General features: G+C 44.0%; 1 protein-coding gene across 1 annotated transcript in view; it reads right to left on the reverse strand.

Annotated features, from left to right (window-relative positions):
• Positions 1–16,168, reverse strand: part of ADAMTS18 (ADAM metallopeptidase with thrombospondin type 1 motif 18) — a 185,465-nt gene that overhangs the window by 14,762 nt on the left and 154,535 nt on the right. The window contains exon 18 of the mRNA XM_084811929.1: positions 10,556–10,682. Coding sequence (XP_084668055.1) covers positions 10,556–10,682 — 127 coding nt within the window. The remainder of the gene's footprint in view (positions 1–10,555; positions 10,683–16,168) is intronic.

The raw sequence follows: 16,168 nt of genomic DNA on the forward strand, positions 1-16,168 counted from the left end.
TAAGCTAAGCTATGAACTCTCCACCATGACTGGACAGGTCATGGTGGAGAGTTCTGACAAAATGTGGTCCACTGGAGAAGGAAATGGCAACCCACTCCAGTATTCTTGCCAAGAAAACCCCATGGAATGTATCACAAGGCTAAAAGAGATGACGCCGGAAGATGAGCCCCTCAGGTCAGAAGGTGTCCAATATACTACTTGGGAAGAGCAGAGGGAATTTCCAAGTAGTGCCAGAAAGAGTGAAGTGGCTGGGCCAAAGCCGAAAGGACACTCAGCTGTGGATGTGTCTGGTGGTGAAAATAAAGTCTGATGCTGTAAAGAACAATATTGTTTAGGAACCTGGAATGTAAGATCAATGAATCAAGGTAAGCTGGAGGTGGTCAAACATGAGATGGCAAGATTGAACATCGACATCTTGGGAATCAGTGAACTAAAATGGACAAGCATGGGAGAATTTAATTCAGGTGACCATTATATCTACTCCTGTGGGCAAGAATCCCTTAGGAGAAATGGAGTAGCACTCATAGTCAACAAAAGGGTGGGAAAAGCAGTACTGGGGTACAATCTCAAAAATGATAGAATGATCTCAGTACGAATCCAAGGCAAACCATTCAACATCACAGTAATTCAAGTCTACGCCCAAACCACTGATGCCAAAGAAGCTGAGGTTGATCAGTTCTATGAAGACCTACAACACCTTCTGGAACTAACACCAAAAAAAGATGTCCTCTTCATCATAGAGGATTGGAATGCTAAAGAAGGAAGTCAAGAAATCACCGGGATAACAGGCAAGCATGGCCTTGGTGTACAAAATGAAGCAGGACAAAGGCTAATAGAGTTTTGCCAAGACAACACGCTGATCATAGCAAACACTCTTTTCCAACAGCACAAGAGACGACTCTACACATGGACATCACCAGATGGTCAATATCGAAATCAGATTGATTATGTCCTTTGCAGCCAAAGATGGAGAAGTTCTATACAGTCAGTAAAAACAAGACCTGGAGCTGACTGTGGCTCAGATCATGAGCTTCTTATTGCAAAATTTCGGCTGAAATGGAAGAACGTAGGGAAACCACTAAACCATTCAGGTTTGAACTAAATCATATCCCTTATGAATTTACAGTGGAGGTGAGGAATAGATTTAAGGGATTAGACCTGATAGACAGAGTGCCTGAGGAACTATGGATCGAGGTCCGTAACATTGTTCAGGAGGCAGCAACTAAATCCATCCCAAAGAAAAAGAAATTCAAGAAAGCAAAGTGGCTGTCTGATGAGGATTTACAAGTAGCTGAGGAAAGAAGGGAAGTGAAAAGCAAGGGAGAAAGGGGAAGATATACCCAACTGGAGGAAAATTCTGAGAGTGCCTTGAACTGCAAGAAGAACCTAGTCCATACTCCAGGACATAAAGCCAGATTGCTCACTTCAGGGAATGATATTAAAGGCAAAATTGAAGTACTTTGGCCACATCATGAGAAGACAGGATACCCTGCAGAAGATGCTGATGCTAGGGAAAGTGGAAGGCAAAAGGAAGAGGGGCTGACCAAGGGCAAGGTGGATGGATGATATTCTGGAGGTGACGGACTCGACCTTGGGGGAGCTGGGGGCGGCAACAGCTGACAGGAAGCTCTGGCGTGGGCTGGTCCATGAAGTCATGAAGAGTCGGAAGTGACTGACCGAATAAACAACAACAACATACCCAACTGAATGCAGATTTCCAGAGAATAGCAAGGAGAGACAAGAAGGCCTTCTTAAATGAACAATGCAAAGAAATAGAGGAAAACAATAGAATGGGAAGAGATCTCTTCAAGAAAATCGGAGATATCAAGGGAACGTTTTGTGCAAAGACAGGCATGATAAAGGACAAAGAAGGCAGGGACCTAACAGAAGCAGATGAGATTAAGAAGAGGTGGAAAGAATACACAGAAGAACTATACAGGAAAGATCTGAATGTCCTTGATAGCCATGATAGTGTGGTCACTGAACTTGAGCCGGACATCCTAGAGAGTGAAGTCAAGTGGGCCTTAGGAAGCATTAGTAACAACAAAGCTAGCGGAGATGACAGTATTCCAGCTGAGCTATTTAAGAACCTAAAAGATGATGCTGTTAAAGTGCTGCACTCAATATGCCAACAAATTTGGAACACTCAACAGTGGCCACAAGACTGGAAAAGGTCAGTTTACATTCCAATTCCAAAGAAGGGCAACGCCAAAGAGCGTTCAAACTACCGCACAGTTGCGCTCATTTCACATGCCAGCAAGGTGATGCTCAAAATCCTACAAGCTAGGCTTCAGCATTATGTGAACCGAGAACTACCGGAAGTACAAGCTGGGTTCCGAAGAGGCAGAAGAACAAGAGATCAAATTGCCAACATTCGCTGGATCATGGAGAAAGCAAGAGAATTCCAGAAAAACGTATATTTCTGCTTCATTGACTACACTAAAGCCTTTGATTGTGTGGATCACAACAAACTGTGCCAAATTCTGAAGGAGATGGGACTACCAGACCACCTTACCTGTCTCCTGAGAAACCTGTACGAGGGTCAAGAAGCAACAGTAAGAACCAGACATGGAACAACCGATTGGTTCAAAATTGGGAAAGGAGTATGACAAGGCTGTATATTGTTACCCTGCTTATTAAATTTATATGCAGAGTACATCATGAGAAACGCCGGGCTGGATGAATCACAGGTCGGAATTAAGATTGCCGGGAGAATTATCAACAACTTCAGATACTCAGACGATACCACCCTAATGGCAGAAAGCGAAGAGGATCTCAAGAGCCTCTTGTTGAGGGTGAAAGTGGAGAGTGCAAAAGCTGGTTTGAAACTCAACATTAAAAAAACGAAGATCATGGCATCTGGCCCCATCACTTCCTGGCATATAGAAGGGGAAGAAATGGAAGCAGTGATAGATTTTATTTTCTTGGGCTCCAAGATCACTGCAGTCGGTGACTGTAGCCATGATATTAAAAGACGCTTGCTCCTTGGGAGGAAAGCTATGGCAAACCTAGACAGCATAGTAAGAAGCAGAGACATCACCTTGCCAACAAAGGTTCGTATAATCAAAGCTATGGTTTTCTGAGTAGCAACGTATGGCTGTGAGAGCTGGACTATAAGGAAGGCTGAGCGCCAAAGAATCGATGCTTTCGAACTGTGGAGCTGGAGAAGACTCTTACGAGTCCCCTGGACTGCAAGGTGGTCAAATCAGTCCATCCTCAAGGAAATCAACTCTGAGTGCTCATTGGAAGGACAGATAGTGAAGCTGAAGCTCAAATATTTTGGCCACCTAATGTAAAGTGAAAACTCCCTAGAAAAGACCCTGATGCTAGGAAAGATTGAAGGCAAAAGGAGAAGAGGACGGCAGAGGATGAGATGGATAGATAGCATCACTGATGCAATGAATATGGACTTGAGCACACTCCGGGAGAGAGCGCAGGATAGGAAAGCCTGGCGTGCTATGGTCCATGGGGTCACGAAGAGTTGGTCATGACTGAACGACTGAACAACAAAGCACACAGTTCTTAAAAAGGAGAGATATACAATATCTCGCTTGACAAGAATTTGCGTAAAATGTCCCTCTTTTCACATATATGTTAACTAGAGTTATTGCCAAAATTTTGCCTAAGGGGAAAATTCACAGCAAATATAAGGGATTCTCCCCTGCTGAAACATCTGACACATCCCTAAACTTCCACAGATTTTGCCTAGTGAAGTGCAAAATTAATTTGGCACTTCTTCCTCCAATAAAACATCTGAAGAATTTCAAAGGAAGTCAAGAGTTTCAGTAAGGCTAGCAAAATTCTTCGGGGGGGTGCGCGCGCACGCACACACACACACGCACACGCATGTCAGTGGTCACACAACCCTACTTGCAACAGCCGTTTGCTTCTCAGATGCCATTATTCTATTTCAACATATTTGGGTTGAAGACCAAGCTGGGTTGAGACTATGGTATGGAGAAGGGGGTTAACCCTTTGTCCCCAGTGCTGTACCCAATTAGTCCTCCTGCCTCCCCCTTGCCTACTGTTTGCAATGGAAGGAAAGCTCCCGTGTACACGAATGGAAACTTTCCTTCTATTGCAAGTAGCAGGCACACACACCCCAATTCCATTAGGGGCCACAGTGGGGGGCAAAGAATTAACCCCACACACACACACTGATGCCATGGTGCCAATCCTGTCCCCACCCCCACCCCCGTGCTGGCTATTTGTTAAACAACAATCACTATGAAGCGGCAAACTATAGCTTGGCCATGTTCTTGAAACTGCAGGAAAAGCGAGTCCCTTTCATGCATTAATCACACAAAGGAGCCGGCCCTGTCATCAGGCAGAGCGGGGCAGCAGGTCGCAGCAGGCAACTGTTTTGGGGTCATGAAAATTTAGCACATTGTTATTAGTTATTCGTTGTCATTAGTTATTTAATTTCCAGAGAGGTAGCCACGGTGCAGCAACACAGGAGTCCCCAAAAGCTTTTCATGCCATAACAAAACTGTCTTTAAGGTCATTTAGTCTTTAAGATGCCACAGGATTCTTTTTGTTTTTGCTTAATTTGTGATCTGTTTTACTACTGTGGAGGAGGTGAAGAAGAGGCACCTGTGGGATTTCCTGCCTTGGTGCCAAAATAACTGGATTGGCTCTGGGGACTAATTTCCACCTTGATTACTTGGGGTGTGGGGCAGGGGAGGCAGCAAGGGGGAAGGGTGCCATTTTGCTTTTCCACTTCATGCACTGATATGTCTTGGGATGGACTTGATCACCATCATCACCCCCACCCCTTGACCGTCCACATGTTGCACAACTGTGTGATGGGGAACCCAGCAGTTGACTGGAGCCCTGTGTGATCAGGAGAGGGTTTCAGCGGAGAGGGTTTCAATGGGAGTATCCTCAAATGGAACATTCGGAATCTACACACCCAGCTTCAAAGTGCACACAGAGTTTCCAGTAACGGCAGAGGTATGCGATCGTAGCTACTTGTGTGGCTTTTTCACCAATTAAAATAAATGCTACGTTTTAGAAGTTGCCAACCACAATTAAAAGGCAAATACAAATAACCCAGAGAAAGCTGAAGGAAACATAATGGAAGGCTTTTCTGTCTGCAAGAACCAGAGCCCATGGGTACAGAAATAAACGTTTGGCAGAAGATTAATCACATGCAAATAGATTATCTGGCTACGGAGATTACTTCAAATTAGTTTGCAGACAATGGCATGGCTCAAGGCAAGGCAACAAAATTGCTGAAACTGCCACATGATATGTTACCCCAATTAAACCTTATCTCTGCCTTCTTGCGGTTCTGTTATAATTTCCTTTAGGATTTTATGCACTACATTTGTGTGTATGTGTGTTTTGTTTGTATATAAAGAGACAGAGAGATAAACATGCAGAGCCATACACTTTTGCATAAAATACTACTCTATTGGTGAAATGTTCTTGGATATGTAAAACACATTACATGCTCTAGATCATACACTAAACAAAATGAAATGCACGGGATATGGATGTTTTTGTTTTATTTAAGGCTGACATTAACCATCATTTGTGCACAAATTTTCCCTCAAATGTGGGTTGGTTGGTATTACATCTGGTAGCTTTAATCCAGGACTTTGAACGGGAGTTTAGAAGTGCCCTTTACTGGATTGTGTGGGGAACCTTCTAGTCTGTTGCAGACTAGGAACATTGTCCCAAGTCTCTCAGTTCCCCTTTTGATTCCTAAATTTGAAGCGAATTTGCCACTGAGTCCTGCAGCCTGTTACTATGACTTATCATCCTCAATTGGACTCAGTGTCCAGAAGCATTCTCTGCCTTGATCATGGGCTCTTTTGGAAAGAAGTAGGGATGCTGGAGAATTCTGCCACGGACTCCAGTGAGGCCAGATTCTTTAGAATCTGCCCCCCCCCCGGAGTCCGTGGCGGAACGGTCACCCCCCCTGCCACCTCTCGAAATCCCCCTCAGGATGGACCTACCTGGTGGCGGATGCAGTGGCGGATGCGGCAGCAGCAGCTCCAGCTCGTCTTCCAGCCGCTGCCAGGCTCCTGCAGCTGCAAATGGCAGCCATCGTAGCAGCCGCCATTTGCGTGCCTGCATTAGGCCATGATAGGCTACATAAATAGGCTACATAAAGTACTTACGTAGTACTTAATGTAGTAAGTAAAGTACTTACGTAGCCTATCACGGCAAAAGGCAGGGATGCAAATGGTGTAGCGGCCGCCATTTGCGTCCCTGGCTTTTGCCGTGATAGGCTACGTAAATACCAACGTAGCCTATCACGGCTTAATGCAAGGACACAAATGGCGGCCACTACAATGGCTGCCATTTGCGGCTGCAGCAGCCTGGCAGCAGCCAGAAGTCTGGCTGTGGCTGGCCCCAGCCGGCGGCTCTGCGGCTTTGCCACAGAGTGGAGCTGGCTGTGGAGGATTCCGGGGGGAGGGACGGATCGCCTCCCCCCCACCGCCAAAGCCCCGGACCGGAACCAGGTAAGGGATTCATACATCCCTAGAAAGAAGCCTTCAAAGCTCTCTCAGCTCACAGAGCCGAGGATTCAGAATAGTGCCAGATCCAGGTTTTTGAGGGCCATTGGGCAAGACACCCTCAACGGGTCCCCTCCCTCAGTGAGTCTACCTTCTCACAATCATTGTCGCCTCCTCTGATTTCTCATCATGGCTACCACTTGATTGCTTGACAAGCAGAGAGACGGTGAGCGAGAAGTCGGTGGCATCTGCTGCTGCTCCTTCTCCCAACAATAGCTGTCTGGTCCAGAGCAAGAGGCAGATGAATAAGCAGGTTGCAAAGGGGAAGAGGAGGAGCAACTCCAAAGGCTCTTGCCAGTGGGCCCCTGCTGTCGCGTGGGCCCTCAGCAGGTGCCCGACCATGCCTACTCTTGAAGCTGGCCCTGCTTGAGAAGCACCTCCTTAAGCATGGTTGTCTAGGCCTTCAAGATCCAATCCAAAGCTTTCTCCAACTGCTCTGCAGCACCCAGACTCACCAGAATCAATCAGCACAGGATGGTCATTAGTTCACAATGTAACCATTAAAAATGAATTTGTTCTCTATATGCAGTTGTAATAACTATATCAAGATTCCTCTATCCAAAGCTGTGTTTATATCAGCTTTGTCCAATGTGATGCCCTCCAGATGTTGTGGACTACAATTCCCAGCATTCTTAACCATGTTAGGGGAGGCTGCCTTACCTCCTGGAAATCTGGAATTTCTTTCTGCATCACACTGGGTGAATATTCTGCTGCTCACTGGTGTTGTCCTATTCTGAAGAGAATAGCACAGATCCTGTTCTGAAATCACCGTATGGCCCTGCCTCATCTACCTGGGATCTGGATTCCCAAGTAACCCCTCCCTTGTTCTCTGGCATGTTTCCGGACACCAAATATGTGCTAGTTGGGTCCCAAACTTCGCAAATTAACCAACTGGAAACTGGTATTATGGAATTCTATATTTAGTTTGAAACTGGTATTGTTAGATTCACTGAGGGAGCAATCCGATAGGAATAGGCGGCCACCTCCGAACTCGTAGGCGACCACCTATCCAATGCACGGCAGGAAGATCACGGGGGTGGGGGGATCCTCTCCTCCATGCTCCCACCACCTTGCATTTGCAGCTAGATGGCTGATTTCGGCTGTCTAGCCACAGGACCTCAAAACAAGAGTGGGAAGGCCAGATGATGCATAGCAAGTGTCGTACAGGCACTTCCTCACTCTCTGCCCCAGAAACACCCCCTTTTGCCCTGCTCCATGCTGCTCTTACAAGCATGGAGCCCAGGGATGACCCGCACTGCGTCCTAGGTGGAGGAGGAGAAGGAGGGGAAGTGGTTCTCCGGGAACTGACCAGTCCTATGGCCATCTAGCTGCTGTCTAGCAGACATAGGATTGCACCCTAATATTTTTTCTTGATTTATGCTTAGTTTTATATACTTTGTATTCTACTTCTAACACATTAGCGCTATTTATTTATTACATTTATATCCCACTTTTTTTCCTCTTTTGAGGAACCCAAGGTGGTGTACATAACCCTCCTACTCTCCATTTTAGCCTCACAACAAGAACCCTGTGAGGTAGGTTAGGCTGAGAGTCTGTGACTGGCCCAAAGTCACCCAGTGAGCTTCCATGGCCGAGTGGGGACTAGAACCCAGATCTCCTGGCTCTCAGTCCAACACTCTAGCCACTACACCACACTGGCTCTCTATTTCCTGTTTCCTCTATTTCCAACACTCTCTATTTCCTGTTTCAATTATGATGGCCTAGGGTTATAAACAATTAAATTGAACTGAACCTGATATAAATGAGCCATTTTCCTAGTGGTCAGACATAGTTACGTCAAACAGTGGTAAGAGGGACAGAGGAAGTTCCACATGAAAAGGGAAGCATTGTGCAATCCTACAATCTGTTCTCAGCCTCTAATCCAGCCGTCCTCAACCTGGTGCTACAGGTCAAACTACAACCCCCCTCATCCCCAGCCAGCATGGCCGAACAGGAAGCCTCCTCTGTGGATGAGTACTCTGGGTTCACAGGAGACTCGTGTTATTTATTTCTTGCACCATGCTGGCGGTTCTTCCCAGTTTTCTACTGTATACTTCCTTCAGCTATTGCAATAACTTTATTTCACTTCGCATGGGCACTTAAAAATAGCTAGCCCTGGTGTGCACAGTGTTCGCTCCTCCTGTGAACCCCCGAAACAAGTAGGGTTTTGTGAGCATTCCCATCAAGTACTTACAAAAACTTTGGGGGTCTCAAAAAACTTTTGAGAGTCTCCAACCTCTTTGGACCTATGGGCACATTTGGGAATTTGAGAAACTGCTGTGGGCACCTCCAGAAAATGGCTCCCACAGAGGATGTGGCTAGACACATCATGGCTGCTGGCTAGTCAAAGAACAAGTAATTCATTCAGGAAATGAAGTACAAGAAGAGAAAGGGTCTGAATTCTAAAGCCAATCCACATATTTGACCGCACAGAAGCACAACAAAATACCCGTTTAAGATTGCATGCTTGCATGGAACCCAAGGGGAATTACTTCTGAATAGACCTACCTAGGATTGCTCTGCTTAACCTATACAGACACAGTCACACTTTTCTCCAGCACAAAAGGAAAGGAAACATTTTCCCTACCTTGACCCCAGGCTCAGCCACTCCATTCTTCCTCTCCCTCTCTCTGTCTCCCTCTCTCTGCCTTCCTCTGTCTCCCTCTCTCTGCCTCCCTCTGTGTGTGTGTGTGTGTGTGTGTGTGTGTGTATGTGTGTGCGTGCGCGCATATATGAAGAATGAGTGAAGGGGCTGGGAAGGAAGAAAAAAGAGCAATGCTAGGGGCTGGAAGGGACAGTGAAATGGTGTGACAAAGGGGGTGAGAGGGAGAGAAAGGGCAAGGCTAGATGCCAGGAGGGGGAGAAACAGCAAAGTAAGGAGGTGGAGGGAGAAAGAGTGAGGAGAGAGAGAGAGAGCACAAAGGAGAAAGGTCTGTGTGTGCAGAAGATAACTGGGCAGGCCAGGAAGCAACTCTTTCCTTCTCTTCCTGTCTGCCAAACAGCTGATCAGCAGCTGTTCAGGAACAGGAAAAAGAACCTGGCACCCTAACACTTTTCAAGTTTTAAAAAATAAATAAATGCGGGGCACCATGGCATGGAAAGCTTTGCTGGAGGTCCAGCCTTTGGGGCTTTTGCATGTATTTGAAAGGAATGCTAGAAAGAAAGAAAGAAAGAAAGAAAGAAAGAAAGAAAGAAAGAAAGAAAGAAAGAAAGAAAGAATCTCCCACTCCACTTTGAAGGTCTGCTCCTGGGAAAAGTGCTGCTATTGCACCTCTTTGCCCCAAGGTTCCCCTGTAGGGGTGGGTGTTTGATCCCCAGCAGTAGCCAAGTTGCTCCCCATCAAACCAGATGATGTCAGTGGGCCTGGCCATGCCTGCTGACCTCCTTGACCTGCCCCCACTCATTTTGTCTTTCCACATGCTGAGACAGACACGGAGAAAGGGACTTGGCTTCTCCAAGCATTGGTTGAGTCCCCAGCTTCACACGCTTGACGTCATCTCCAGGGTGGCAGGATGTGGAATGCGAGCAGACTTGGCCAGTGCTGGGTGAAGCCACTCCTTTCCGCATCAGCTGAGTCTCCTGCTACCTGCCTCTGCACTGTTATCTCCAATCTGTGATGGGAGATAACAGTGGGAATTCCCCTGTGCACAACTTGCCCTCCCAATCGGGAGGAGAAGCAGTGCAGAAGGGAGTCCTCATTGTTATCTCCAATCACAGATTCTGCCCCCTGGAAGAATCCAAAGAAGCTCCATTGGCCAGATAGGGGACCTCCATAGGCTGATGAGTTGGAGTTTTCCCATCCCTGCCCCATGCAAACCTATGGAGACATTGTCTCCCTCATTCTACTTTGATGAGCTTCACCTAGTCTATCCATATGACATGTTTAAACTCTTCAAAGTTTCTTACCAGAGTGCATGGATTCATTTGTCCATGAAGAAATGGGGGGGGGGGAGTTTGTTCCACATACTTGTTCAAATACAAAGACTCAGAAAAGAAAGAGGCAGGGAATGTAAATCCATCACACTTACTAGGCTGGGCAAGGATTTGTATTGCATATCTTTGTTTCTGTTAAGGGCTTTGTCCTTGGGCCACAGAAAGAGGAATTGACTCGGGTACGATGATCTTGTAAACATACAGCTTTCGCTATCAAGTGCCCTAGGAGAAATAAAATAAACAGCTGTTTGAATGAGGTCTCTTGCTTCCAAGACATGGTCTGAAGGCACATGAGGCAGCCACCTTATTGAAGCTAAGCAGATCTGGGCCTTGTCAGTGCTTGGAGGAGAGACCACCAGGGAATCCCATGTAGCCACCCTGAGTTCCACAATAGAACAAAGGTGCCTTGCATAAGTATCCTCCCCTCTTTGACTTTTCCCACATTTTGTTGAGTTACAACCTAGAATTAAAATGAATTTAATTAGGATTTATTGTCACTCATCTACACAAAATGTTCCATAATGTCAAAGTGGGGAAAAAATCTACATATTTTACAAAATGATTTACAAATAAATAACTGACAAGTCTGATTGCATAAGTATTCACCCCTTTGCTTTGACACCCCTAAATAAGCTCTGGTGCAACCAACTGCCTTCAGAAGTCACATAATTAGCTGAATGGAGTCCACCTGTATGCAATTCAAATTTCACATTATCTCAGGTTAAATACACCTGTTTCTGGAAGGCATCATGAAAGCATCATGAAAGCAAAGGAACTATCAAAACAAGTCTGGGATAAAGCTCTGGAGAAGCACCAATCAAGGTTGGGTTATAAAAACAATCCCAAACTATGACCATGCCCCAGAACACTGTTAAATCCATTCTTACAAAATGTAAAGAATATGGCACAACCAAAACTCAGTGACTGCATAAGGAGGGCATTAGTCAGAGAAGCAACCAAGAGGACAGTGGTAACTCTGAAGGAGCTGGAGAGATCCACAGCTGAGATGGGAGAAACATTCCATGGGACAACTATCACCGAGACGCTCCACAAAGCTGGGCTTCATGGAAGAGTAGTGAGAAGAAAGCCATTGCTGAAAGAAACCCATATCAAATCCCATTTGGATTTTGCCAAAAGGCATGTGAGAGACACAGCAAACATGAGGGAAAAGGTTCTCTGGTCTGATGAGACCAAAACTGAACTTTTTGGCCTTACTGCAAAACCCTATGTGAGGTGCAAAGCCAACAGTGCTCATTGCCCTGAGAACACCCCACGGTGAGGTATGGTGGTGGCAGCATCATGTTGTGGGGATGCTTTTCATTGGCAGGGATTGGGAAACTGGTCAGGATTGAGGGCAAGATGGATGGAGACAAATACAGGACAATTCTAGAAGAAAACCTGTTTCAGTCTGCAAGGAACCTGGGACTGGGGTGGAGGTTCACCTTCCAGCAGACAATGACCCTAAACACACAGCCAAAGTTACACTGGAGTGGTTTAAAAACAAGAACCTGAATGTCTTAGAATGGTCCAGTCAAAATCCGATGGAGAATCTGTGGCAAGATCTGAACATTGCTGTTCGCTGATGGTCCCCATCCAATCTGACAAAGCTTGAGCAATTTTGCCAATAAGAATGGCCAAAAATTGCAGGATCCAGATGTGCAAAGCTGGTAGAGACTTACCCCAAGATATTCACAGCTGGAATTGCTACCAAAGGTGCTTCGACCAAGTAATGACTCGGGGGGGGGGGGTATACTTATGCAACCAACAAATGCCAGTTTGTTTTTGCTTAATTAATTTCTGTGCAACAATAAAATTATTTTGCACCTTCGAAGTGTTAAGTATATTGTGTAAATCAAATGGTACAAATCCCAATTAAATCCATTTTAAATTCAGGTTGTAACACAACCAAATGTGGAAAAGTCAAAGGCGAGCGAATATCTATGCAAGGCACTGTAAATGTAATAAATAAAATAAATAATAAATAAAATATCAGAGAAATAAATATCTGTCACAGAAATGTTTTAAAAAAGAAGATGACTGAACATGGTGTTGCAGTTCAAGATAAATTCATCAATCTTAATTGGGCAATAGTCCCGCCAAGACCATCTAGGAGGAGCAGGGAAGTGTGACTCATGCTGGACCCTAGAGGATGAAGAGTTTGCTGCCCATCTGCGAGTACCTGGCTACTGAGCTCCAGGCATTGGCTTGGAGATTTAAATTTTGGCAGCAGCACTCAGAAGGGTCCTTTGTGATGGTCCTTTGCTGCACAATAAATGTGTATGTCTCTGGGCTTCCTTTTGGTCCGCTGTTCCTAACATTGCAATTATTTTATGACTGTAAACCACCCAGCGGTCATCTGCTGGTTGGGTGGCATATAAAGTTAATAAACAAACAGCCAGGAATATTCTGGCAGGTTTAAAGAGCAATATATTCTTGAGATATATTTTTTTTGTGAACCGCCCAGACAGCTTCAGCTATTGGGCGGTATAGAAATGTAATAAATAATTACAGAAGGGGAATTATTTGGCTAAAGAAAGCACGTTTTCCAAAAGGAATTCAGAAACGGAAAGTTGATAGAAATGAAAGAGAAGAAACTGTCTTTAAAGTAGAGAACTGGAAATATAACTCTGTTGTCTGGATCTACTGACATAATGAAATGTTCGTAACAGGCTTTTATTTCTGGGCATCCTTCAATGTGTTTTATAGAGTTAGGAAGTTATGGTAAATTGTATGGCTGAACAGAGAACATATTCACCTTATTCCTTCTTGATAGATTGTATCTTTGTCTGTTGATATGCTTTTTATTGTCGCAATATGAATTTGTATTTGTGTATGTCTTCTTTCAGCTTTGGAATTCAAATTGCAAATGCTCAGTTGAAAAAAGAGAGGTTAATTAATTGAAAGTAATTATGGAGTTAATGAATGGATTTTAGTAGTTTACATGGGAAGAATAAATCTAAGTAATCTATATGAAAATATTGAATTAAATTGGATTTTTATGGCCTTAATGAAAGATGTGCAAGTTAAAGGTTTCTGTCAGGGCCAGTCCTACCATTAGGCAAAGCAAGGTGGTTGCCTCAGGCAGCTATGTTTTGGTTTCATGAAAGGGCATAAAATTGCTAGTTATTTTATTATTATTGTATTTTTACTGCCAGAGACAGAGAGAGGCATTTGTAGGATTTTCTCCCTCAGCTGCCAAAATAATGTAACCAGTCTTGGGTACTATGTACTGTACCTTGACTTGAGGGCAGGGAGGAAAAGATTACTTGCTGATCTGCCTCAGGTGGCAAAATATTTTGGACCAGCCCTAGTTTCCCTCAGGAATCAATTATTTAGAGCCAATGATTCACTATAAATATTCTTATTGCTTTTAAATAATAACTTACAGTAACTCTCACAAAAAGTGGTTGAGATATTTTGGTGCCATTTTTAATATAATTGCATTCTAGATTTAAATTTGATTTGAAGAAGAAGGGAGATTTGAAGGAACTGAACCACTGATTAAAGTTTTTCAGATTTCATTAAGGAAACCCTTATAGTATTGAATGGAGTGGGGGGGTTAAAGATGAAAATATTGTAGCTTTCCTAAAGGTGGCAGGGGGGAAAAAAAGAGAGAAGGGAAAGGATTATAGAAAGGAGAAAGAGGGAAGTGTTGCAAGCAAGTTTATCTGTGGAAAAATAAGGCATTGTTTCAAAATTAATTCAGATATTTGACGAAAGATATAATCAGAAGTGTAAAGAGAGATAAGAGAAGTGAGGTGACAAGAAGAGAAAGGAAATTTGAAGACAAATCAGAAGACTAGGATAAACAAAATAGATCCTAAAATGAATGAAATGATGGAAAATATTAAACAGTATGAAGGAAAATATATTATACTGGGGAAATTAATCACTAAAATGGCAGGAAAAGGTAGGAAAAATCGAGGAAGATATGATATCCAGTGGGAAAGGCAGTCAATGAAGAAAATTAGGTAGAAAATAAAGAATAAAGAATAGAGATTAACCAGTTGAGAAAGACTTTTGAGGAACTGGACTTCAAACTGAGGAAATGTGGTATAACATTTTGGGTTGAGGTACCAGAGGGGGATAGAAAAGGAGAAGTTGATAGAAATTTTGTGTGGCATTTGTGTTGTACTTGCAGCTTCAGGGAGCTTGTGGAAATATTGTATTATTGAATGTGCATATAGGATGGCTTCTGGTTTTTCACAGTATCAATACAATCCAAGAGTTATTCAATGAGCTTGGAGGTCAGTGTTGCCACAATGCATCATGCTCAGAATGCATTGAACTTTGTGATTAAAGAGTAGGACATTTTAATTATGGTGAATATCAGTCCAGAAGCATTAATCCCCAAACAAAACAAAAATGTAAGTTCTTTGTGCAAATTCCCCCAAAATGTGCATTTTCCAGCTTTAGCCTATGGTGGTAATGTGCAATTTTGGCCTTTAAAAAATTGCATATTTTTTAATAATGACATTTGTGCAAAATTCAAGACAGTTAGAAAACCAGTCCACAAGTCCGTGGAATCCACCCAACAGGGGAAAAGCCTGTCCACTGCAGAATCCACAGGTCAGATTCATGAAAATCCAAACTCATTTGGTTCCATTGTAGATTTCTCCGACATCCCTACTTGCAAGTTGGAGGAATTGTTTGAAGACAATTACAAAACAGTAGAATATGTCTACTTCATACCAGATGTATTCTTGTTTATGAGTAGGGTAATGATCAGCATATAGAAACATAGAGTTGGAGGGGTCCATCCTGACCAACTCCTTGCTCAGTTATGGAAATCCAGAGGTAGAGCATCCCCAAGAGAAGACCTCTGGAGAGGGAGGACATTGAAGGCCTCCAGTGAGGGAGACTATTCCAGTGTCAAACTGATCTTACCCTCAAGACATTTCTCCTAATGTAATGTGGACTCACCATATACATACAGAACACCACCTCTCATAGAAAAGTGCTGGCATTCCTTTCAAACATGGGATATTATTCCTGTATTTGCCTCTCATAAAGCTTTTTGTGGTTGAAAATTCCACAGCTCCAACATTTTGACTTCAGAGTAGCCCTATTCATATGTTATTGCTCAAGCATGGACTATGTAAATGTTGGTGCTTTATTTAATTTATCTGATAAATGTATATGCTTCACTGTAACACGTGTTTCCAAGACAACCCCCCCCCCACACACACACACACAAAGCCATATTATTTACAAGAGAAAAATCAGTGGGGGCACTTATGTGAGAGGTGCTCAATTCGTCCCACATCAGTTCTCCCCTGCCACTATTACTATGACTGTTGTTGTTGTTACTTTACTGTCCTTTTACTGGGAGCTGCCTCTCAGAATGGCTCTGTGCAACCACTTCCACTATTTCCTTAAAACCCATCCTCAAAGCCCACCTTTTCTGGGAAAACTTTGGATCATCCCCCTAATCCAGGGGTAGGCAAACGTTTTGGGCAATGGGCCCATTTGGCAATTTGATCAACTCCCCTGGGCACCACCACAAAATGTGTGCTATGGGAGGTGTGGCAAAGGACAAGTAACTTCCCCAAAAGACTAGGGGTCCGATAGTAAGCCCTTTGAGGTAGGGACATGTCATTCCTTTTCTTTATGAAGTTCCATGTACATAGATGGGACAATAATAATTAACAACTTCCTGTGACGGTTTTCCACCAGCTGATTCTGGGGAAAACGGATGTAAAATGTCT

Source organism: Heloderma suspectum, chromosome 8 (genome assembly GCF_057233095.1).
Source record: "Heloderma suspectum isolate Gila_16-S chromosome 8, 16-S_ref, whole genome shotgun sequence".
Classification (NCBI taxonomy): Eukaryota; Metazoa; Chordata; class Lepidosauria; order Squamata; family Helodermatidae; genus Heloderma; species Heloderma suspectum.